This window comes from Rhea pennata, chromosome 1 (genome assembly GCF_028389875.1).
Source record: "Rhea pennata isolate bPtePen1 chromosome 1, bPtePen1.pri, whole genome shotgun sequence".
NCBI classification, from domain to species: Eukaryota; Metazoa; Chordata; class Aves; order Rheiformes; family Rheidae; genus Rhea; species Rhea pennata.
The window spans coordinates 54,830,613-54,856,042 of NC_084663.1; the positions used below are offsets into that span (position 1 = coordinate 54,830,613).

The window sequence follows — 25,430 nt, forward strand, 5'->3', positions numbered from 1 at the left end:
TCTTGTGAGACCTTCATAAAGGCATGCTGGGGCATGGCCATGGGTGCACACATGTGTATGTGTATTAGGGCTGTGAATACTACCTGGATGTAAACATCAGTGAGGCATGACAGATTACTCACTGTGCTGTACCACCAGTAAATCAGCTAAGACAGGGATGGCATCTGCCAGCTTGCCCAAGAGAGTGAATGTGGGCAGACTGCCTCTCATGGTAGTCGCTTTGCACAGCTGTAGGCGAGACAGGAAGAAAACGTTTTGCTGATGAGGACACAGTCAAAAGGCAGAAATGCACATGAAACAGCAAGCTCTCTGTAATGCATAATGCTCCAGAACAGGATCTTTCCCCAAGTAGGGACCTCTTCAGCATTTAGGATAAATCACAGGAAAATCCTGGACACACCTACTAAGTCTCCAGAACACAGCAGTGGTCTCTTAATTCACCCAAGAAGCCCCTTAGCTTTTGCTCCTCCTCCTCCCTCTCATCTCCAGCTCTTATATGAAGAGACGAACCAGCTGAACTTCCCACCTTTGCTATTTTCCTAGGCTTTTATACCTGTGGGACCATCACAAATGCAGGAATGAAGAGAGCAACTCTGAAGGACTGAAACAAAGAGCAGGAAACTCATTGTCACTGACCTCTTTTTGGCTTTCATTCAAAACACAGCGTAAGTACTGCTCCGACTTCAGCTCCACTATAAGCTGCACCAGAACTAGACAGAAGAAACAGGATCAGTAACTCACATCAGAGGGCACTCACAATTTATCTTCTACAGGGCTTTAGCAGAGGAGTGAGCAAGGAATTTAAACATTAAGTGAGCATAGAGGTACACAGCAGGGTAACATCTGCATTCCCAGTACAATTATTTCTGAGAACCCTGTTTGAGCCTTCTGCAGCAATACCACAGCAGTCCTGTTCCAGTAACACAACAAATCATTCATGGAAACGAACTAAAAGTGACAAATTGAGCATCAGGACACAAAATAAATGCAAGAAACCAGGAAAAGAAAGAAACAAATACCTTGTTTAAAACCATCAAAATTTCTGAAAATTGAACAGGGAAGGATTCCAAAAGTATGAAAACTGCCCTTTAAAGATATGTGTTTCCTGAGAAGACATGAGAATCACAATCGCTGACTGTGCTTAGATACAGTCTCAGAGCTCCTCCTCTACTACAGCCCATGAGATAACAGTACAGTCTATCAGCCATTTCTACCCACTGCATTTATCTCATATCTTTCCCAATGGCAAGGCCCTGCCTCTGCTTGTATTATTCACCTCCTCAACCCCAACTCAGGGTGGTTATTCTTTTTCACAACAACTGTAAAAACTCTGCCCACCTTGCCTTAGTAGAGGAAATCAACAAGAAACTACATTTACCAGGCACCCACTGCAAATGCTGTTTGTGTTCTAGCAAAGCATCACCCCAAAAAAACATCACACACACACACACACCATGGACTTATAGATCCACCATCTCTTGGTACCTCCAGGACAATACTACAAATTTACCTAGGAGACCTACTTTAGCCAAAAGAAAGCTACAGGGCTCAGTAAAGACATAGAGGTGATATAGAGATATTTTAATGATCCTTTCTTGCCCAGAACTCTCGGAATCTCTAAAAATCTTCAGGAGTTATCTACCACTCACTTAAAATGGCTCTGTTTGAGAGCATCCACCTTGCAGAGGAATGGTAACATGATAAAAAACCACCTCACCTTGTAACACCATGTCAAGCATGTGCTTGAAAACTGGTAACACTATGAAATGAGCTGATCATACCTCTTTCCATCTGTTGTGGCCGGACAGGAGGAAACCATTGCATTGCTAATATCACTAGACTCAGCAAAGATGCCGAAGGTTAACTGGACTGCAGAGATTCCCTTCTCAGCCCTGTAGGCATCACCTCCAGATTACAAATGAAGGACTGCTCGCAAAGAGAAGCCTGCACAGCTAAATCCCAAATACTCTATCCTGAGGAGAAGCATGCAATCCCAAAGCTCACTGAAGCAAACAGGACGATTTCCATGTACTCTGATGAGCCTTGGGTCAGTCTGTATTTACCAATGTTAACCATCTGATGCTAAATTCATTGTAACAGAACCTGTATGAGACTAACATTTAAATCCATGTGTCTGCTTCTCCCGTCCTTTCAGCTTCTTCCCCTCAAAATATCAAAACAGTCTGCCACCAGCACTCTGCACTGAGAGACAATAGATGTTCTTCTCAATTCAAGATACGTAGAAGCTGAACATCTCACTATCTATATTGGACTAGACGTACACTTGACTTAACAAACCATCAGTATCTGAGACAAGGCATCTGCCTCTCACCTTCTAAGAACAGGTCCAAAGCACTGCTGTCTTCCACAGAATGCAACATCCCTAAAAGACAAGTAACAATCAATTGTGGAACTCACTCCTGCTTGTGATTATCACTGCTTCAATGCCTTCTTGTAAAAAGAGCTGCAAATCCTTTTAGAATTGTTTTGTTTTTCCCCTGCTTCCTACGACACCAACTTGACTTTGTCAAAGGAAGTGGAATACTCTCAAGGAGTATCACAAAAGATGCCTCTATAACCAGGGCACAGGGACATTAAGACACTCAGCTGGGGCTCCCTCTTACATTTTGGCACCAAATGCACCTTTGGTTCATTCAAGTTCTATGCAAAATTTACGTACTATTACACGTACTCCCAAGCTTGGACTGGGAGTCCAACTGCTCTAGGAGTTATACTAAATACAGTAAAAATGAAAGCTATCCCCAAACCATCCAACTGTGAAGTCCTTAAGAGAGGGACAGAATTATTATTTAAAAATAGGCAAGAGCATTGAAATGCAAACACAACTCTCCTGTTTTCTGGGGTATTTAGTGTTAGGGTCATGCAACACAGATTGGACTGGCCATAAGCACTGCTCCCTCCACATCTGTATAGGACTATGTACGCAGACAGAGTAAACAAGGGAACTAAACCTGTCAAAAAACTCTGTTTCTAACCTAGCTCTGTTTCCAACACATGCACAGCACAGTTTATGCAAACCAACTGGGAAAACACTGTTTGAATTATTCATTGTGTCAAGGCATTGGAAGGGACTTGTAAGTCACTTTCCCCCCAAAGAATAAGAAACATCTGTGATGTGCAAATGAGATCTGAGAATTAAGGGAATCCAATATATTTATTCTTTGAAGGCATTGCGTTCATACCCTCCACCTTTTTCTTCCTGCCTTACTCTGCTTCATTTAGACCATTATTCCTTCTCCATCAAGACTGTAGTCAACATTTCAAAGCCCTTTCCCTTAGCACTGCTATGCAAACAAAAACTGCTAAGAGATGTTTTGGATCACAGAGACTGTGGCTGGAAAGGCACTTTCTGGCTTCCCTCTGAACATTGTCTTCCACTGTGAGTCTGACCCTCCAGAAAGAAGTGGGTAATATAGCCCTACAAGAATTTCTACGGATATAAAGTGATGGTGTAAAAAATCACTATGTAGGTAGGTATTTTGTACATTTGATATGAAATCCTGCAATATCTTTTCAAATTCACACTTTCATTTCTGTACCGATCTTCATGTAATGCTACAGTTCAGCAAGATTTAAAAGCACTGAGGTATGACAACAAACCAGAAGGCATTTTGGGAAGAGCCATAAGCCAGAGCACTGTGTCCAACGGGAGTTTAAAGACAAGCTAAGATACTTATGGAAAGTGCAAGAGCTTCATTAACATGCTAATTCTGCTCCTTGGTGAATAAGGAAATTAATTAACCTATTCTAAATCAAATGACAGGTATACTTTTCCACAGGGAATATAATACATCTAAGATGGAATGGGGGGAGTATAGAAGTAGTTATTAGTAGTCTCAATAGCCCTTTTTTTTAACATGCAGAAACCTCACACTTCTTCATCCATTCAAAAGCAGATGAGAACTGTCTTCTCTCTGCTACTGTATTAGGCCACAAGGGAGCTCTTACCAAAGAGAGTTCCTATCAAATGAACACAGAGCCCTTCATCTGGTGCCAGCAGCTGGATGACCGGCAGCGGCTGCCAGGCCAAGGCATCGCGGAGACGGGAGAGCACGTGTTTCTTACGCACCAGCTACAGATGGGAGACAAGGAGCCATTAGCACTTAGGCCCACACAGAGGTGCTGTTTGTGCCATCCTAGGGGGAAGAGCATCCCAGCACATCTGGACCAAAGTGGTTAACACCAAGATACACCCCATCATCTCTGAGCCCCAAATTGGAAGCAGAAGATGGAAAAGCCAGGGCTGGGGTGGGGTAGCCCTCTCTGTGGGGCCAGCACAGGCCGAAGGGTGTGAGGGGACAACGCTCTGAGGCTGGGGGAAGCCCGTGAGAGGCTCTCGGAGGCCAGCAGGGCCCTGCGCAGGCAGAGGCAGGAGTGGGGAAGAGAGGCAGCGAGTGCGCTGCCCACCGAGGCGCTGCCGTCGCCCAGAGTCTCCACAGCGCAGGCGAGGCAGAGCGGCGGGCGGAGCGGCAGGGCCCAGCGCGCGCCGTGCCGGCCGGGCAGCCGCGCGCACGCCACCGCCATCGCCCAACGGACGCCGCCAACGGTCGCCGCCAACGGTCACCGCGGGGGAGGGGGGGTGCGCATGCGCGAGGTCGCCGTTCGTGCGGCGGTGCGCCGCCTAGCGAGCGTTTCCTGCGGCGCTTGCCTGCCCAGGGCTCGGGGAGTCTCTCGGAAGGCGGAGGGAGAGCTTGGGCGCCGGGAGCGCGCCGCCTTGCAAGACGGGGCGAGGGAGGAAAGGCTTGTGCGACATAGCTCCCTTAAAGCGGGCGCAGAAAGGGGAGCCGCAGGGCAGAGGTGCCGCTAGGGTCACAGAGGGGGACGCGGTAGAGGCTGGGGGAGGACGTTCCCCACACGCTGCACTACAGGGAGAGAGGCAGGGTAGGGCCTGAGCGGGAATTTCCGAGAAGGGACCAGATGGCAGCACTGGGGAAATAAAATACCACAGGGATGGGAGTAGCAGGGATAAGAGTGTGGGAGAAGAAAAATGGTGTGAAAAAGAGATGAGAGCAGAGCGGGTAAAGCCAGGAAACACATTGGAGGGGCTCCAAAGTCAGAGCCACTGTTTTAAGTGCGTGGGGGAGAGTGAGGGGAAAGGTGGGAGGAGATCAAGAGTAAGGAAACCCAGGACCTTTGATTTCACTTGGTAACACTGATTTGAGAGAGTATTGACTTCCTCCTTGTTTTGAGAGGTGACCCCAGATATATTTATGGTATGTTTAGACAAGCTTAGCCAGATGTTTTTTTTTCTTACAAGACATAGACTTTGCCTACAGTGCCAGCACATATAAACTCAGCCCTATATCTGATGGTTATTTGATTATATGCTCTTATCCATATTTTCAGACAAGTATTTCACTCTTTACTGAAGATTTATGTGGAAAGAAGTATATGTGAATTTTGGTCCAATTTGTGTGCCCTTACCCAGGTGAGACTGACAAGGAACCTAAATCTGTTCCCATGCCCATTCATGTCTCTGAGCAGTGTCCTCTACTTGCGCGGACACCTTCTGAGTGGAGGGCGCAGCTCAGCCTCTTTTCTGGTACCCTTTCATCCATGTGTGATCCCTCAGCCTTCACACCCCTTCTTTTTCCTTTTCCACTTGTTGTCTATTAGCTGCCTGTTCCCCTCATGTTTCCGTTTCATTTAGCTCCTCTCTTAAAGAAGGCCTGATACTTTGTAGGGCCTGGCTAGCACCTAGCTCTAAAAGAAGGAGAAAAATCTCAGCCTTTACAGAGTTGGTCCTGCCACTGAAATCAATATAAAATGAATTGGTTGTGTGTGAGAGAGCCTTAAACTGCTACTCTCTATATGTGGTGTAGAATAATAGGGAAAGTCAGCTTTCCTCAGCATCAGAGGTAAACATCTGGGAGATCTCTATATCCCAGGATAGATGCTCATGAACATGCTCACATCATATTCACAAAACTGCTAACAACTACATATGTACCTGCCACAGAACAGTAAGATCTGTCATCCACATCTTCACAGCCTTATCGTCTAGTAATAATGCTCATCATAACATGTTACTGGTCAGTACAAGCACCTTAGAAGCTGGTAAGCAGCCCTTAGATGTTCAGCTTTGTTTGGCAGAGGAAAAGTAAAGAACAAGACATGATTTCTCAATACCTTTCCATTTATATTTTATATTACACTATGCACTGCTGTAGAGTCTGGGCTGCAATAATGTTTTATGCATCCATTATGCAATTCCCTGAAGAAACTGTGCTGTAATCCTTATTTTTAGAGATGAAAAACTGAAGCACAGAGAAGTCCTGGTAGTCCAGGAGCAGACGAGTAGTCTCCCACTGAGGTGTTTAGCTGTAGTTAGCATCTCTCCAAATTTCAGCAATTCTGCCTTTAGCTTTAGATATAATTGAGCTCTTCAAGACTTTTAATTTTGGGTAGTTAAGTCAAACACTTTATCCTGTTCTGCACTTAGAAGAGGAGCAAGGTTAATAAAGGTGGAATGTAAGTGGGAAGAAATCCAAGAAAAAGCATGTGTGTATGTCTCTGCATATGCTGTAAATTTAACAACTCCTTGCCTCACGTAGTATTGTATGATAAGGGCTGTCTGCATATTGGTGTGTTAGGTATGTGTGCGGAAACAAACCAGCCTGCGGGAGCAGGAAGCCATCTCGCAGCTCGGCCCATTACGCGTCATTTTTACGCAACACTTCGGGGACGAGGAGCAGGCGAGAGCGCTGCCGAGCTCCCGCAGACGAAACACGCCTGCGCCTACCCGCTCCCGTAGCGCCGCCCCCCTCCCCCGCGCGCGGCCCCGCCCCCGGCGCTCACCGACACCTCACGTCCGGCAGCGACGCGTTTGTCCTGCGCCCGCCCGCGCGCCCGCCCGCCCGCCGCCTCCTCTTCCCCCTCCGTGAAGCTTGCGGGCCGAGAGGACCGACCGAGCGGGCGCGGCGCGGCCATGGTGAGCGCGGCGCGCGGCGCTCCCGGGGCGCCGCGCGGGGCCCCGGCGGAGCTGCCGCCTCCCGGGGGCAGCACGTGGCGGCGGGGCCGGGTGCGGCGGGGGAGGCCCTGCCTGCCGCGGGTGGCCGCTGCCTGCGCGCCGGCCGCTTCCACGCGCGCGGCCTCTGCAGCGGGGGGGGGGGGAAGCTCGGCGCTCTCCCACGCGTGGGGAGGGCGGGGGCGCTGGCGCTCCGTGGGGTCGCCTGTGCCAGGCGCCTCTGCCGGCCTGTCCCCGGGCTCCTTCGGAGGCAGGAGCATGTGCTCTGCGTGCGGAAGAGCAGCCCGGGTGCAGCGCCCTAACTACCCGTTAGGCTGGCGGCAGAAGATCGCAGTAGTTGGGCGCTGGACCGCTCCCTTCCAGATACTAACATCAGCACTGGAGGGCAAATATTGAAAAAAATCTAGTTCTGCCGGTATTGGTTGTTAATGCTTGTTAGGATGTTGTTACTGTGACAGTATGCCACTGATGCTAACATGCAGAAGCTGTTTGTAATTTGCAGGAGTAAATCTGATGCCTTACTCAATTTTCTTTAAAATTCAGGTCTAAACTTGTCAAATTGCTGCTGGCAGCAACTGGCTCTGAAACGCTTCATTTATGTAGTATCTATAGTAGTACATGCTTTTGAAGGCTGCTGTTAGTTCACTGCTGCTAGATTACAGGATTGAAATTGTCTAACTCTACCTGACCTGTCAGTGGGGGCTTTGAACATAAGAAATGAAATGCAATGGGATTTTTAGTGTATGTGTTGAGCAGGTGAGAATATGAGCTGAGTTGACCCCAGCAGTTGATGTATGTGATAGACTAAGGCCTATGTAGTGTTGTTCAGAACAAAGCCCCCTTTGCTCCTGTTATAGTACTCTTTATTCTTTCTCTTTCCTCTCTTTAGAGTGAGGCAGAAGTGAACCCCAAAGCTTACCCACTGGCTGATGCACAGCTCACCAAAACACTACTGGATCTTGTGCAGCAATCCTGCAACTATAAGCAGTTACGTAAGGGAGCCAATGAAGGTGAGACCTGCCTGTTATAAAGTGTGCTGGAGTTTTGAATTGAGCTCTGAGAGGCTGTGTCTGGAAGCTGTCTTCTCTCTCTAGCTGTGGGCCATTAATTTTGTATAGATCTAATTTGGGTTTGAATGGACCTCTGAAGGTCTGTGGTGCAATCTGTCCACAGAAGTGCTCCCTTTAAAGCTGGATCAGGTTGCTCAGTCTTGCATAGTCACAGTTAAAAAAAAAAAAAAAAAAATCTTTAAGGATGAAGACTTCTCCAAAATCTCTCTGGGCCCCTGACTTAGGACTTACACTACTCTCACAGTAGATTTTTCTTCCTTATGTCCCATCAGAAATTCCCTACAGCAACAGTCACAGACTGTAACCTGTCCTTTCACTATGCACCAATGAGGACAGTCTGGCTGTATCCTTCCCACCCTTTAGGTAGTGGAAGGCAGCAATGGCATTATCCCACACCTTGGCCTTTTCTTTTCCAGGCTAAACAAACCCAGATTTCTCAGTCTCTCCTTGTCCATTCTGTGCCCTGACCACTTTAGCCACTCTGTACTGGACTCGCTCTGCTTGTCAGTCTCCCCCCTACGCTTCAGGGTGAGGTTGGACATTACTCTAGATGCAGCTCTGCAAGTGCTGAGCAGGGGGAAAAACTCCCTTCCCTGGACCTGGTGACTATGTTTTGAAGGTCACTTTCATCCCTGCAGGGGTGCACTGCTGACTGCTACTCAGTTCAGTCTGAACTTTTTTCATAGCCCTGCAGCTGCCCTTTCCCTTGAGCTGTCCTCATACTACCGCTAAATTTCCTGCTTGCTCATGCTAATTTCAACATCTGTTAGTGTTTGTCATTAAATGTACTTCATAGAAAGCCCCAGACTTAATCTTAAGTTTCTTTTGCAGCCACCAAAACACTGAACAGAGGAATAGCAGAATTCATTGTGATGGCAGCAGATGCTGAGCCCTTGGAGATCATCCTACATCTCCCTCTTCTCTGTGAGGACAAGAATGTGCCCTACGTCTTTGTGCGCTCCAAGCAGGCCCTGGGCCGGGCATGTGGTGTCTCCCGGCCTGTCATTGCCTGTTCGATCACCATCAAGGAGGGATCGCAGCTAAAGCCTCAGATCCAGTCTGTCCAGCAAGCTATAGAAAGACTGTTGGTCTAAATGCCCATGAGTTTAAGTTTATGTGGAATAGGACAAGTTGCAGTTGGGGGAAATAATATTTAGCTGTAGTTGATGAGGTAATAGTTTTGATACCAATGTTTCATCTTAAAATATCTTTTTTGTTTTGTTTAATAGTGACTTAACTCTGAAAGTGTTTCTGCCTCTCCCTTCCCTTTTTCCTCTTATTTTTCCACTCCAACAGTCATTCTCATTGTATTACTTCTTGAAAAGTGATTGTACAGCTGTATTTCCTGTTTGATGTTTGTTTAAAAGGAGGAAGAAAAACCCCACCACCACCACCTTTATCTTCATGTCTGCCTGCTCAAGGCTAAAACCTACCCATTAGCTTTCTTTGTGCTACAGTTTTCTGCTAAGTGTTCAGCTAACGAATGTAGATTTGCAGCACACCTTGTGTGGGTAGACTGCTGGAGGTGCTGCTTTAAAGTGATGAAGCAGTGTAGCCCGCGTATAAGGCAGACGGTGGCTACTGTGTAGCAGTGGATGGAGCCAAGACCAAGCCAGTACACACAGCACAACCTTTTTTCTTCTTGAAACCAGACAAGGGACTTCCGAAGAGGTGTATGGGGAGCAGAAACCTCATGGCAATGCACGAGTGGAGATCTCTGATCTTGCTTTTGTTTTTAAATACTGATTTTTTAAGAAAAATTAAATTGCTGACAAAGGTGAATACAGGAATTGTCATACTCTGGGAGGCATTTGCTTTAAGTGAAGTGTTAGTGTTTGCTAAATTAAACTGATCAGAGATTGGCTAAAGGCTACTACAGTGTAGTGTTCATGCTTCAGTTTTTGTGTGTGTGCGGAGTGCATCAATGAGCTGCAAAGTTTGGGTTTCGTAGCTTATTTAAATAAGTAATAAAACACATGGTAGGAAGTAGCCTGCTGTGGCTCCTAAATAGCACTGTACACCTGGCCAATACCTTTGAAAAGGATCTAATGTTTTTAGAAAAGCTACTGCAATATGGTCATATGACTGAAAATCTGCCCTTCAAGCCATAGCCAACACAGTAGAAAATGCCATTTTTCAGATGAAACAGCTTACAACACGAGAATGACAGATAACCCTATGTTCCAGAAAAGCATGAAGCACCACTAGCATTTTGGATTAATGGTAGCTTTATGAAGTTAGCTTTAGTTGAATACATGCTGTATTTAACTGTCCAGTTACTCTTTCCAGCTAAAGAGCCTAAAATATCTGCACTGGAGGTCATGCCAAACATCCCTCTTCTGTTGTAGGAAGTCTGGACTTTATCTGTTGAAGCTTCTACAGAGTCTTCTGTCTCTTCCTACAGGACTACTCAGCTGTACTCTATGTGGGCCTCCCAACGTTTGCAAAGTAGAAAGCAAAACTAGAGTGGGAAGAATTGTGTAGTGAACCCCAGTAGGTATGGTAACAGCATGGAAAATAAATTTCTCCTGTAACGTTTCCACAGACGCACCAACTGCTTACCTATAGTAAATATCTTAAGCAGATGAAATCAGTTCATGAAAGACTGAAGACAACTTACATTTGTATTTTATATTTTCATAAATGTCTGATACTAGTAATATCCTTGCTGAGATGAACTTAAGTCACTAAAAAGATTGAGTCGTTTCCTTTCTATGTATGTTAGCAGAACTGCTGTTCCCTCTTAAGGATGCTGATTGTTGGGCTAGTTGTGTTCAAAACCAGAACCCTGCAAAGGATTTGCCCCAGCAATAATGTGCCAAAAAAGCATGTGTAAGACAAAGCACATGAGCAGCAGAAATAAAGGATTCTTGAGCAAGAAAAACTGTCTTAATTTTTTGCTCTGAAGCCTTCCATCATTATCTCTGATGAATTCTGCTTAATGCAATAGCCTGCCCCAAATAAAACAAGAGCCTCTAATAACTTGGATAAAACATGCCATAATCATCCAAAGCTTGGAACGTACAGAACCTTGAGGTTGGCAAGCCAAGAGGGAATTGAAAAAAGGCGTTTGGGGAGGGAAAACCCACAGAATTATGGACAAGATAGTCTTCACAATTTTGTCACTTTCAATTCAAGTGTTGCTAAGACAAGCCTTTACAGCAACTTCTTTGCCTAAAGAATATACTAGAAGAAAAATAGTTTAGACAAAATTTTATTAGAAATAACTACTCTGAATCTACCTGCATTACACTATAGTAATAGACTTGTGGTGCTCAATATGAGCTAGCTGCTCTTGTAAGAAGTTGAACAGGTGGAAGCAAGCAGTGTGCTGTCAAAGTGGTCACTGTGCCAAGAGGGCATTCACAACTGGCTCCAATACATTTGTGTGCACTGCACTGACTACAGCATGGGCACGACCTTAACATATGACTGAATTCTACAAGAAGTTGCCTAATTGTTTTTGCGCCAGACACAGGAGTCTCTATGCTGAACACAAAACCACCATGCATACCAAAATAAATGCTTGCTTTATTCTCACATTCAGTGGAAATTACAATTTAGCTAAACAATTAGCACTGCTTTCTGTGGCAAGGAGAAGGACTTTTTATGCACATATTGATTTTATTCATCTTGCACTGCAAGACAGGTTGGGAATTTAAAAACCAAAACATATACACCCTTGGATACTGCCTACATCAGTAGGATTCAAAAAAAAAAAATCACCAGAAGTAACAGGCAATAGCTGCTCTCTACCATTTCCTATTCTTAAAGCACAGGTTAAAGTATAGAAGGCTTTAAGTAGTCTGACTCACCTTTGCTACAGAGGTGGAAAAGCTCTATGCTAACTCAGTAATTTAACTGGGATAAGTGCTTGCAGCCCTCTAGGGAACACGACTTTTTTTTTTTTTTTTTTTTTTTTTTAACCAGCTTTTGCAGTTACTGTTTAAAAATGGAAGATTGGACTAAACACCTTTGCAAAGCGCTGGCTTTCTGTACAACAGATTGGATACCACTTAGCAATAATGATTTTCTCCTTTAAGATCTGCTGACGATCTTTATAATGCTGATGATGGTAAAGAGCCCCATTTGATTACAAGTAGCGATACCCATTGGCAGTTTTGGAGAGTAGCACAGTAACACACCATATTTATACCTTCTGTCAGCAGAATTCTGTTACCTTCTGTTGTATGAATTAATGTGGTGCCACTAACACAGATCATTCTGTTTTCTTACTCCTGTTAAAATGACTTTTGCTGTCTTTATGGCAAAAAGATGTTATAGCCAGTGTTGCAAAGTAAGAAGTACAAAAAAATTTTTATTAAGAAACCATGAAGGCTCAACTGTGTTCATTTTCAGTGAGCGACCTGAGTTGGCAGGGAATTTAATTTTGCCTTTGGCTACTGTGAATGGAATCCAAGCTTGCAGAGAGTATTCACAACTAAGAGTACAAAGTTTCTTTGCTGCTATATTCAGCAGCATTGAGTCCTCTCCTCCTCTACAGCAAGATTAAACAGACTCAGCTTCTACATAAGACACCAAAAACTTTAAGCAGATAGAAGTCAAACAATGGACTTCTCTTCCTGCTTAGTGGTCCTTAAAGTATTCAGTTAACACATCCAGGAGCTCCTGTTTCTTCCCACCACCTCTCAGCCCACAAAGCCTGCATGCATCCTTCAGAGTAGGTACCGTGAGCTTGCCTAGAGTGCCCTTCTGCACATGACTCCTCAACTCATCTTTTGAGATTTCTGTCTTGGGTTTTTTCTCAGTTTGACCATCATCATCACCTATTAGAAAGATAAATTTTGGACCATTAAGATTTTTATAAAGTTTCTTAATGTAAAGGAAGATATCAACTTTTCTCATCCCACAGTAAATGGCCATTAGTACATGACACTAATGACTACCTACACACTCACAGGTCTAGTTTCTGTATCTTGTTCTATACAGTAGCTGTCACTTACTACTCTGATGTCATTGGTGCGAGTGATCTCAAACTCAAGCGTACAAATCCGTGTTCTAATGGAAAGATCATTCACAAGTGAAACTTTTAAGGGATTCTCATCTAGGCAGCAGAATGCAATTACTCTATATGGAATTCAGTTAACTGACATTCCCACTTTATGAAGATTTTCATAAACTCCCAAACCATGTACGTACTTAAGCACTGGTTAAATATTTAGTCCTAAAGATGTCTAACTAGACTTGCTAAACAGTCCATACATACAAGTCTGCTTCCTCATCCAGAAAACAAACTCAAAGCATTAAGGACTTCACTACTCTGTCATAAAAAGCACAGTTAGACAAAAAGAAAAAAAAAGTTTAAAATAATTTGCCCACATGGCTTCTCATGTCACTCCAAGTTGCAACTATGCAGTTCCTCATTCCAACAATTCTCTAGTCAGATACCACAGTACCCTGTGATTCCTAAGAATCACAACTGGATATAAGTCCACTCTGCTGTGGAGATGAGTAGAAGAGTTGCTGCACAAGTGGCTTCTTTAAACTATAAGACAGACTGAAAAAGCATAAACTTCAAAACAAAGAGTATAGACACCAGGTTGCCTGCCTGCAGTGTCATTACTCACCTTGTTTTCGCTTTACAGCCCTCCTATCAGGATCATAGTCAGGAGGATAAACTAGCTGCTTAAACTCTTCCACCAGGTTGCCCAGCCTGCGGCTCATCTCCTCAGCCTTTGGCACTGGCAAGAGAGAAAGATTTGCCCTCTTAAAAATGGAGTCTAAACATTTGTCACCAAGGTATAATCATGCTTATGTAACAGTTACCATACAAATGTCTTGTAAGCCTGCAAAATGGAAAGAACTACGCTATGATAATCACAAATAAGAAATTTACAGTTCTTGATAAGATGAGAAATTTCTATTACTCACGTGTAATGGACTTGCTCATGTATCTGAAGAGGAGTATATACACAAAGAATTAAATTAACAAAGGGAAAGTGGTATAGGAGATCTCATAACCGGTCTTGCTGCTACCTAGAGCTAACATCAGACACTTAAAATATGCCAGTTCATTATTTCAGGTTGCAAGTAATTTGACGAAGGACAGCTTGTTTCTGTCATGCATTTGCATGATATCTAGAACAGGGACCTAGGTTATCTGTTAGGTATTACTTCACAAGAGATCATTAGTTACTCTTAACACTTTTCCGGGAGTACTAAAGAGTAGTAAGAGCTAACTCTCCCATCAGGATTAGGTAACCAGAAATTCTCAGAGCCACAAAGTGGCATCATTTTCTCTCAGCTCAGAATTCTATAAATAATTCTGCTAGTTATCAGACTGAAATATTAATGTGGCTCTTGAGGACAGGAATTTCTGAGAAAAAAAATTTATCACCATAAAGAAAAAGATGATTAAATTATAATTTAGCAGGGTAAAATGAACAGTTTTTTTCCTTTATCCTAACAGTTACAGCACTGGAGAGTAAAGTATTTCAGAATGGACAAATTCAGAGTTCTACATCTTGGAACTGCATATAATTAAAAAAAAAATAAACGTATTTGCTTTTGTAGCAACACATCTTTGACTTTGAAGAAACTCAAGAATCCTCTATGCTACCTCCCTTTGCATCCACCAATAGATCTCACTTGTCAAATCCTCAGCTTGTTCCGGTTCCATCATATCCAGTGCCAAAGCCTCCAGATTCCGGAAGTGCTGCTGCAGAACTGGGTTCTCAAAGCTGTCAGTCCTGTCAAGAACCCCCCCAGAATTTCAATGCATCCTGCTAAGAAGACAGGCAAGATGCACAAAATCTGCCACCAATGTATTTCAAAATAAAATATTTCCCTCTTTCCCACAAAATAATCAATCTCAGCAAAAGAACTGCCTTTCCTCTTTTCAGTTTACCTGCCAAATCACCACCCTGTCACACATCAACTTCGTTAGAAAACTGCATGAGCCAAATGGAGATATCAGCATTCTGCATTAATACCAGTTTTGCTACCTTCCATATACCTAAAACAAATCTCCTATAAAAACAGTTCATGAAATTTATCCTAGCTATGATGAAAGGGTTTAACTATTATTTCTGTTGTACTCGAAAGATCCAGGTGTGATCTGCAAAATGGATTCTCATAACCACAATAAAGTGTAGTACCTCTGCAACAAATTAAAACAGCCTAAAGAACAAGACTAATTGTATAGAGAATTCCAGAACACCCTGAGGTGTGTGATGCATAGTTATTTCAGAATGGTTAAGAATAATGTTTAGACAAGGCTATTGCAAAGGGAAGCAATTTGTTTATGCAAATCATCACCTCTGACAGTTTCCCCATCAAATGCATTTGACGCCTGTGTTTGCAGTGGTGAGGCTTCAGGTCAAGGAGAATAAACTTTTTTGTATGCACACAAGTAGCCATTTGTGTTCTGGAGACAAGGGGCTCTCCCACACTCGAAGTATACAAGTAGAAGCTTACATGTAAGTTCTAGATGCAAGACAGCACATTATGATATGGAGTAAGCAAGACTTCCTAAGTTTATCCAGATTTAAAATTCATGCATTGTGTGATATTTAAACAACATCTATACAGAGAGGTTCGGCCATACTGAGGAACAAAGCCCTGAAGATCAAATCTAAAGACCAGTTCAAAGTCTTACAGACAACTACTATCACCATAACCTTTAAGGTGCCTGGCCTGGATGCTGAGTATGGGCCACTAATAGTTTCACAACCTACATATTTCTAACCATGGCTTTCTAAAACATTTACTGTGGACACGCTAAAGGAAACCAGAGAGCCTACTAGATTAGTAGTTACAAGGAAGATCCCAACAACATTACAAGTTATCCTATATAACCACCCAGTGCTTCAAAATCTCATCTTGTGCACATCATAGTTGAAGAATGTCCATAACACAGCAAACATACTGTGCAATAGTGTTGTGCTTCTCTTCTTCCCCCCTCTGCCGCTACTCTATTTATCTCCATTTACCTGTATTTGAACCTTAGTTTTTGAATGATTTCCTTCATTTTGTCCACCTGTTCTCGATTGGCTGGCACCTTTTCTGTAAAATCGACTTTCCGTTTGTCATCTGCATATGGTAGGAAAATGAGGTGGAAACCTACACAGAAAAAAGAGACCAAGAGAACAGTTATGTAGAACCACATTCTCAAAACATTTTTTAGGAAAGCCTAAGGTGCTGATTAGGCAGGTCCTATGACTACCAAACTATCCAGCTATTTTGTTGTAAACAACACCAACCAGTAATATCTCCTACTACCTACAACATGGCACTCAATCCCAATCAAAATGCAAACAGCCAGCATCATTGTTTGAATGAGAATCAAACTAAATGCAGAGCCAAAAGTTGGAAACTCGTGACTTGCTTTTTATGCAGGAAATTAACTTGTCCATCTTCCCTATTTCTCACTGGAAATGAGCTTGAAAACAATTTGTTTAAATATAAAATAAAAGCCTGTATGTTATTTCTGAAATGCCGTATGCTGTACAAAAGCAGTGTTATTCCTGTACTTTTCATTCTCCCAGCAGGGAATGTTCCAGTTCTAGAAGAAAGAAAACGCAAAAGAGCTAGAGATACCTTTGCTTCCTGATAAGGTACAAGGCTCAATTTGTGAAATTATTTATTTAAAGCTTTAAAAAGTATCCAAAGACACAATAAAATTCAGGAAAGGGTGTGCGTGCCCAGTCAGACAACTGAAAAAAGGTTCTTCATTTTTAGGTCAGTTACTTGAATATGCTAGAAAAAAAGGTAAGAGGCAGAGAAAGCACTGTAGCCACGTTACACCTGAGAAAGCACTGATGCAACTGAGGCTTTAAAAACAGATAGCAGAACATCTACTTTAGCATTCTTTCAGCTGTATTAAGATAGCTGCACAGTGTCACAACACTGCCAGCACCAGCCTTGCCTCACAAATGCATCACTGTAGACATCACCACGCATTCTTCCAGTTAGATGTATTTATTCCACGTAAGCCATCAAAGATTTCAAGCAGGAACTACAGCCAAGGATCTCTCAGCAGCCTCTTCAACATCAGATACTTACAACGTGAAAACTGAAGAAAAGGGATGTTGGAAAGCACTCTCCCCAGCTTTTAAGGCAGCAAAAAGAATATTTCCATGCAGTACAGGAGGCTATTTTGCTGACTGCTTCCAAGAGCACAAGGAAAGGCAGCATCTCTTGCCATACCTGGAGGGGCTATCTGCACTTTTTGTTCATCCAGCTCTTCCTCCTGGGGAACCAGTGCCACAAAGCGAGGGGGAGTGTTCCGGCGGGGAGTGTATCTGCAGAGTGCCAACACTTCTCTCTCCAAGCACTTAATCAATAAGGCATTAAAAAGCGTTGTACTCCCTGCAAAGTAAAGCCTGCATTAGTCAGATTAAGAGCTTTGCTCAGGAATATAACTCTAGGTATTACAGATTCAATGCCAGTGACTTCTTTGAAATGCTTACAATGTTGCAGAGGTAAAAAGCAGCTTTGGGAAGAGGGAGCCTCTGAAAATGAGCCTCTCCTGATCAGATCAGTGAGACTTCTGGTAAAAGAACTGAAATCACCAGCATCTGAGAAATGAAGTAAGACTGAGAACTGGAAATGGGTACATACAAAGCCTCTCTCTAGTTTGGTGGGACATAATAGTAGCAGCAGCAGCACATCATAGGACCTACTGCAGAAGTTACACACTAAGGATTCAGGATAAAATATTCTTCCCTCCAGGTCTATGCATATTTGCTTTAAATTTGATCAGATAGGTTGGTCAGGAAAAGACTCATGTACGAATAACACATTTGATTCAGGAATTTGCTAAGCTGGAAAAAACAGGGTAAAGGTGCTTCTTCAGTCAGATAATGCAAGGGATCTAGTCACCTCTCCCTACTCTCTTTATTCCTCTTTACTCTCTTTATGAGATAGAGGTTTTTCTTGATAATGCAGCTCGGGATGGGTTAATACTATATTTCCAGATTAGCAGACTTGTGTATACACACAAAAAAAAAAGGGAGAAAAAGCAGTCCTTAATGTCTTCTCCTTCTCGCTACCACTGTCATTAAAACAAGCCATTAAGATGCTATTAATTCCATCACACTTCCTTAGCAATGCATTTCTGCTCTAGGGTTTATGGACTAAGAAATTACAATATTTTTACCATCTTCACCTTATTGGTACTAGGATCCTTCAGTTTTAAAAATTAGTTATATTTATAAAAGACTAAACCAAGTATTTCAGGGCCACATCTGTTTAGTTTGATTAGCTGTCTGTCATGATGGATGAAGCATGAAGCAGGATTAGCACTTCTGCTACTGAAGAAAATAAGAATTAACCACACTGGGAGAGGCCATAACAGTTAAACCTATGCTTTTTAACATTAATAAGTTTTTAAAACAGACAAAGATGCCTCAGTGATCTCTACTTGATCACACTATGAATTAGCTGGTTACCATAATACAAAGTGGTGAAACTTCTGAATCTTCTGTTCCTGTCTTTGCTTACCCTTTACTAGGGCCTCCTCAGGATAGATGAACTGGGAAGGTCTGATATAGTGATGCTGTTTTAGCATTGAAAGCGGTTTGAAGCCAATCAGAACCAAGCCTGGTGACTCAAAACGTTTTAATTCTTCTGTTTCCTCTTTCTCCAGCACAATCTGACGGTTTCCATACATCTAAAGCAGAGTAGACAATAATGCTGAGCATAGGGATAGAATTTGATCAAAAATAGCATTAGAAACAATAAAATCTGTTCTACTAAAATACAGTGGAAGGACACTGAGAATAAGGAGAAAGATTCCCATTTTCAGCCCACTTTCTTCCTCCATCTGATTTTTTTCAGAACCTACTGCACTCACAGTACTCACATATTAAAAAGCCACAGCATTTCTCACACCTGGTGGAACTCTAAGAGAAAATGACTGCCAAGGAATGTGAAGAGCAACAGAAATGATTTCTAAAGGTGCCTCATCAGCAAAAAGAAGAGCAGGAAAAATATGAAATCATTCCTATAAGGCAGGCAACTTAGTGATAAACAGAAAAGGTTGAAGTACTAAATGCCTTCTTTACCTTGGACTTTACTGACAAGATCTGCTATCAGGCCTCCCAGGTCTCCATACCTAGTAGCAAAGCTTGGGTGTAGAGGAATTGGGGAAAAGGTACCACCAAAGTAGAGGAAGATAAAACTCTCCCCATTAGTGTACAGTGAAAGGACAAGTCGCAGTCTGTAACCACTGTCTCAAGAAAAAATCGGACTGGAAATGAGGAAAACATTTCTTGTTTTCCCAAGATAGTGGTTAAGATTTGGCACAGGATGGCTGCAGCATCTCATCCTTGGAGTTACTCAGAGCTGGCCAGAACAGGCCTTGAGCAGCTTGATCTAGTTTAGAGGTGAGTCTTGCTCTGAGCTAAGGTTGGACCAGACACCTCCAGAGGTCCTATTTGACTTGTCTGTGTCTCCTAACCTGCTTCTACAGAAGCATGTCAGCAGGCATGGAAGGACACACAAAGTTTGCTTGTGACAATATATCTAGCAACTGCATAACCTGCTTTGAAACAAGGCTGTGCCTGAACAGGGTATGACAATCAATCATTCTGTATCAGCCAAACTACCAAGCAAGAAGGGAAAGCAAGGAACCAAATAACAAAGATAGAGCTAATATGCTTTTTTGTTGATGTCTGGAAAAGAATCTAAGAAAACCCCTGTGATTCACACTTGTACCTTTACAGTAAACAGCAAAAGGTTACAGTAATAGTAATAAAATGGTCAAAATTTGTTTCTAGTGATTCAAAAGATCGCACCAGCACCAACAGCACAAGGTCTCACCCAAGAAAAAAACCCACTCTCCTGCTTAGCTTAAAAAGCAACCAAACTATTCTAGGGGCATGCAGTTGCAAATACTTCTGCAACTGATCATGAAAGTAAAAGACAAGAAAAGCAGTAAGATGCTTATCACTCCCTGCTCTCCCTCTGCAAAAATCAGTGATAGAAAAAAACAGAGACATAATGAATACACTACCTGAGCCCTTTTTGTATCACTAGGCAGAAGCAGGCTGCCTGTTTTCCCATTAAACATTCTTGTCTTTGTTTTAATTGGCTCATTAGTTTCCCGATAAAGCTTCACTGGATACGGTTTATAAGCTTTTTGAAGGAGGCTGTACACACCAACACTAAGAGACAGATCTTTGCTCAGATACAGATTTAACCTGTACAGAAAAAGCAGATACAGACATGAGACTCTGAAATATAATGTTTTAAAAGAAAGTAATTTCCTCAAATAACTTTTTTTCTCAGATCTCCTATTCTGCCCCCCAAAACCACGTGTATCTCTGAAAAGGTACTATTATTTGCTTCATAATCTCACTCATATAAAAGCATTTTTGGAATACTGTTAGTCCTGGTCATAAACAGAAATGATTTTCTCTATTTTTTCTATCCTTTTTTACATTGAAAAGTAGTTATCTTCAGGCAGAACACAGGACAAGTTGACCATTATGTACCTACTTGTGCTTAATGCAAATGTGGCTTCTTAATTCACACGGCTGTTCAAGCAGAAGGTAAAATTGTCCAAAAAGTGTCCAATCAAAACAAATAATACCAAGAAAAAACTTAGAAGCTTCAGAAGTTAGAGAAAAATTTAGAGGAAGAATAGAGTTTAAAATTGGAGGCAATCTTTAAGTTCTGAGAGCTGAACAGTCAATTACTGTGAATGTTATTTCCTCTCTTCTAAAAGATATTACTGATACAGAATTTTTCCTTCTCAAGAATTAGAAAGCTTGAGGAACTTTCCCAGAAGAGGAAAATAAAACTGTAAGGAGCAGCAAGAACATCAGTGACAACAACTCAAAGTGGGAATTTTTTAATATATATTGAGAAAAGAAAAAAAAAAACACTAGGTAGTGAAGTTCATTCACGTACTATGCTCCCAAATCATTCTGCTATGAACTTGCTTGTTAAAATCAAAACAATAGAAAGAAGGTGATTCCAAAGAAAATTTCTGTCCTCTTTGTCAAGATCTCTTTAATCTCTCTGTAAGTATCTCTAATCTTTCAGCTGGAGATAATAAATATGAAGGCTGTATGAATCTATTAGCACAATAACAAATGCCCAGACTGGCTACATATGACTAGTTAATAATAGGTCAAAAACCCTGTCAGCCACACTGGAATGCTTTTTCTTTTTTCCCCCCTAACAAAAGAAAAACAAAAAACAAAACAAAACAAAACAAACTTAAATACAACTTTGTTATAAACAAAACATCTGTGATTATGAGCTGCAGGTTTTTGGTAGATGTTTTACTTTGGTGATGGTATGTTTTTTTCCCCAGAATAATTTCTAGCCAAGATCAATACAGGAGATCTCATACAGGGGAAAAAAAGGAGGCTGCAGTCCACCACCAAGTAAAACTGAGGAATGAAAGTACCAATGCCTTTACAGAACAATCCTTCCAGAAGAAGGAGGCAAGATGCAGCTTTAAAATTACATCAGGTGCCTACATGGAATAAAGTGTCAGACCTAGGCACATACCTGACTAAAGCGCGTTTCTTTGTCTCCTTGGCTCGTACTTTCTTCATGAGATGTTCCAGTTTCTCTGACTCATGAGGTTGGATCCCAAGGTCCTCATCCTCTGCTATGTTAATGATGTCCCTGTAGAACAAGGAGATATCAAACCCTCCAGGCTTCTTCAAGTGCATCAAGTCAAGGATGATACCTAGAAACAAAGTAAAGGATAGATATAAGCATGTTCCTCAGCACTCTTATATTTCTCTATCTATGCAAAGAATTTGAGCAAGAGCAAGCTCCAAATTGCCCTGAGCAGCTTGATCTAGTTTAGAGGTGAGTCTAAACCAAATCTGCACTGGATGCGATAGTTTTTCAGCAAAAGGGGCAGAAGACCTTCTTCATCTTCAGTCAAAACAACATAGTACAGAGAAAGTTCCCTTCTAATTAAGAAGCTGGGAAATATTGTGCATGAAATAGGTCTGACAAGCTCCTATAAAACACAACTGCATCTCTGGCATAGAGGGAAGCAAAAATAGTCAGAAAATCCCCTTTCCCAGTTGTCTCAACTGCGTATTTTAAGTAATGCAGCATTTTCTCTCTGGTTCTGAGCTCAGGTTGCTGTTTTTCCTTTTGTGTTGATTTAGTTTGTTATTCCCTTCCTGGAAAATGGTGGGACAATGAAATAAACTAGAGTTTGTTTTCCATGGCCCTCACAAATCCTGATTTTTGCTACGGAAAAAGAAAAAAAGGCCTTAAAAAGTAGTAGTTAGTTGTTGCATACCAGACTAGGTATCAGATTTTGTAATTTAGACTTGGATATCAGATTTTTCTCATTTAGAAAGCTTCATAAATATTACTCAGTTCTGATCATTTCACATTCTTTTTTCATCAGGAAACTGCAGCACAGCTAACAGCCATAGCAAGGATACATCACTTTTACTCTGCCTTAAATTCCAGGCCTAAGTTAAAAGGGAAAATTAATGACCTGTGTCTCTCAGATCGCCAGCTCTGGTTCTGGCCAGCTTGGCTTTAGCGCTATCATTGGCATGAGGATTATCCTCATTGGTGAACAGCATGATCCTTTTGTGGCTCATTCTCACTCGAACATCACTGAAGAGATTAGAGCAGGCCCAGAGTGCTTCACCCAGTGAATAGTCAGTATTGTGGCCAAAGGTCTCCCGGAAAAGTATTTGTCCTTGGTCTCCTCTGTATTTGTCCAGTTCTAGAATACGCTTTGCACCTAAAGAGAGTAACAGCATTTGCATGCATCAGAAATACTAAAGGAACTATTACAAACTCTTTCAAACAAGCACTGACAGTCCCCTGCAGCTGATGCCTGACTAACCTCCCCTAGCATCTTTGTAGAAGTGCCCTCCCAACACTTGGCTGAGAAAATTGTTTAGGATAGCCTTACATTTTCAATATTGCAAGCTGGCTGCCAGTTAAAAGTATCTAATAAAGGCAAAAGGATTCAAAGTGCCCTGGCATCAATATGAGGCACTTTCTGTTGGGGAAGGAAACAGGCATGGAATTGAGTGTCACAGGCTCTCTGAGTTGAAACTGCAGTTTGTTCCCCAGAAAGGCAGTGATCCCACTCACTCCAGAAGGCTGGCAGACTGCTGCCCTGCCAGAGAAAGGATAGGAGGCTGAAATACATTCTGCACCTCCACAGCATGTTGAAAAGGTGGAGAACTGCTCCTGCTCCTTCACTCACAAGCCAGATGGCATCAGCCTGAAGGCCAGATTGAGACCATAGATCATCTGATGGAGCACAGCAAAATGGCTCTTTTAAAATTCTGTGGCAATAAATATACCATTTTCTTCCTTTTTAATAGCACCCACCTTTCACCTGCAGTGTGTTTATCAGCATGGCAAACTACCGCCTCTAATGTGAGGAAAATGGCAAGCAGAAAAGGAAAGGGAGGAAGGACAAGTAAGGAGCCTAAGGTACCTGCTGGCAGAAAAGATTCACGGGCAGTCTCATCAGGTCTCAGTTGTAAGCAATTCTGAAGCTACACTTCTTACGAGAGAACTCCAAGCTTTGCTAAAGTATGACAGCAAGAATGCTAGCCTGTACCTCCAAGCTAAGAAAATTAAATAAAACCTCCTCAGAGATATAGGTAGCTATTAAAAGCTAGTAGACAAAATTATCCCACAATACTCTCAGCTGACAGGGAAGTTGTCACTCCTAACATGCTACTACTGCTACCTTTTCCAGTTCAGCTATTTAAACTCTCGTAACACACACATGCTAGGTAATCTTAAGAAAAAGGAGGAGGTAAACTCATGAACTGTAAATCTTTTTATGAGATTAACAGTCAAAACACCGTAAACAGTTAGCATGTTTGCTTTCAGCTGAAATCTGCGGTGCCTTAGCACGTACATACATTGTTTAGAAGTGTAGCAGAGACCTGATGGGCTTTCAAGAGTTCTATTGAAATCCTCTTAGCTTTAACAGATAGCAGGTGAATCACCATGTTAAAGACAGAGGAAAAAGATCTGAACCAACTATAGCAGAAAATGATAAGCTTCCACTAAGTTTCCAGATCTAACAGAAAAAAAAAAATCCCTGAAACAGGAACATTTCTGTTATTCTGACAGTTCTCTTTTCAGAGAGGCCATCCACTAACAAGGGTATTACACAGATTTCCTTTCCCCATCTTCTACATAAACCTTTGTATCACTTCACTGACTTTTACCTGGATTGTCCAACTCCTGAAGAACATAAACATGCTTGAAGTCTGCAGAATTCTTGTTCTTTTCTGTGCCATAGAACACAACACTTAGCAGGTCCCTGTCACTACTAATAATTTTGCTGGTGTACACATTCCGGATGCACTGGAAAGAATGCACACAGGTCAAAATACAAAGAAAATTAGATGCAAAATGGTACAGAAGTTTTGTCTTTGGCACGTAACAGTTTATAGAAGCAATATCAAGAACTGTAATAATTACTCTAAGCTATATTTCACCAGGAGATAGAATTTGGGTTCTTGTTTGTCAGTGAGGTTTTTCCTCACTTATACAATCTTATGTGCTTTTCGTTATCATTCCCCTTCTATGAGCAAGGTCAAGAAAAAAATATGTATTTCTTAGACTTGCTATCCTTAGCATGAATTTATCACTCACTCTATACAAATTCCCCAAACCAAAGTCTGGAACATCCCAGCATCCAATGGATCTTTCCAAATCCACAGTCATTCAGAAATCTGTCACTTGGGTTTCACAGTGATTTTACACCAACAGGTATGGCAAAAAGATAGGCAATGAACCAGCTGTATCTGTAGTGGTGCAGATACAGCGATCTGGAGAGGGTTTGTAAAACACCTCGAGGTCCTGAAAAGATCTTCAACTCAGAAGTTATAGATCACTCAGTGTCACAGATCTGCAGCTCTCTGACGAAGCTTACCTGCATAGTCATGTCAAAGGGAGTGAATGCTTCCTCGTCCTCGTACGACTCAAACATGGCCTTGGAGGCATCAACTAGGAAAATCAAGCTGTCCCGACCTGCGTACTTGTAGTCCGCTACGGAAAGGGGGAAAACCAGGTTTAACCGCTGACTCCTCCCACCTTCTTCGCCGAGCCCGGCGAGCACCAAGCGCAGCAAAACCCCCGTGGGAGGCGGGGGAGGGGGCCCTCGGGGCGAGGGGAGCCTTACCGACCGCCTCAGTCCCCTCCTCCTGCTCGTCGTCGTCCCCCTCCTCCGCCCCCTCACTCCGGTAGTAGGACACCCAGTCCGACATGGCTCCGAGCGCCGCCGGCCGTCACGGTGACGCTCGTCGGCCCTCGGCGGCGGGGACAGGACAGCGCCCGCGGAACCGCCGGCCGAGGGAGAGGGCCTGCCCGTGCCCGCAGCGGCCGCGCAAGCCGCCGCCGCCGTGCGCGCGCCCTCACCGGCGCTCGCGGCTCTC

The 25,430-nt window shown here is 42.8% G+C and overlaps 3 protein-coding genes across 3 annotated transcripts in view; 1 reads left to right on the forward strand and 2 right to left on the reverse strand.

The window, feature by feature from the left end:
• MEI1 (meiotic double-stranded break formation protein 1) overlaps positions 1 to 4,545 on the reverse strand; it is a 38,292-nt gene extending 33,747 nt beyond the window's left edge. The window contains exons 1-5 of the mRNA XM_062586583.1: positions 4,429 to 4,545; positions 3,970 to 4,093; positions 2,333 to 2,383; positions 637 to 710; positions 123 to 228 (exon numbers count right to left, since the gene is read on the reverse strand). Of these exons, the coding sequence (XP_062442567.1) occupies positions 123 to 228; positions 637 to 710; positions 2,333 to 2,383; positions 3,970 to 4,093; positions 4,429 to 4,545 (472 nt within the window). The remainder of the gene's footprint in view (positions 1 to 122; positions 229 to 636; positions 711 to 2,332; positions 2,384 to 3,969; positions 4,094 to 4,428) is intronic.
• A 2,299-nt stretch (positions 4,546 to 6,844) lies between these two features.
• Positions 6,845 to 10,942, forward strand: SNU13 (small nuclear ribonucleoprotein 13). Its single transcript, XM_062587198.1, has 3 exons — positions 6,845 to 6,952; positions 7,878 to 7,998; positions 8,890 to 10,942. Exons 1-3 carry the CDS (start codon positions 6,950 to 6,952, stop codon positions 9,150 to 9,152), a joined length of 387 nt encoding a protein of 128 aa, XP_062443182.1. The 5' UTR covers positions 6,845 to 6,949; the 3' UTR covers positions 9,153 to 10,942.
• Positions 10,943 to 11,569: 627 nt separating this feature from the next.
• XRCC6 (X-ray repair cross complementing 6) lies at positions 11,570 to 25,390 on the reverse strand. Its single transcript, XM_062587186.1, has 12 exons — positions 25,178 to 25,390; positions 24,929 to 25,044; positions 24,219 to 24,357; positions 22,505 to 22,759; positions 21,544 to 21,727; positions 20,036 to 20,222; positions 18,523 to 18,691; positions 17,227 to 17,388; positions 16,011 to 16,140; positions 14,668 to 14,768; positions 13,647 to 13,760; positions 11,570 to 12,845 (listed from the first exon to the last, which is right to left on the reverse strand). Exons 1-12 carry the CDS (start codon positions 25,260 to 25,262, stop codon positions 12,646 to 12,648), a joined length of 1,842 nt encoding a protein of 613 aa, XP_062443170.1. The 5' UTR covers positions 25,263 to 25,390; the 3' UTR covers positions 11,570 to 12,645.
• Positions 25,391 to 25,430: the final 40 nt, after the last annotated feature.

Excerpts from the sequence above, each read along its gene's own strand:
- XRCC6 (XM_062587186.1), bottom strand. The coding sequence starts at position 25,262 with ATGTCGGACTGGGTGTCCTACTACCGGAGTGAGGGGGCGGAGGAGGGG. Across the intron at positions 16,141-17,226 it reads AGTGCAGATAGCCCCTCCAG|GTTTCCACCTCATTTTCCTA; the intron begins GTATGGCAAGAG and ends TTTTCTGTGTAG. Across the intron at positions 12,846-13,646 it reads GGCTGTAAAGCGAAAACAAG|GTGATGATGATGGTCAAACT; the intron begins GTGAGTAATGAC and ends TCTTTCTAATAG.
- SNU13 (XM_062587198.1), top strand. Across the intron at positions 7,999-8,889 it reads ACGTAAGGGAGCCAATGAAG|CCACCAAAACACTGAACAGA; the intron begins GTGAGACCTGCC and ends TTTCTTTTGCAG.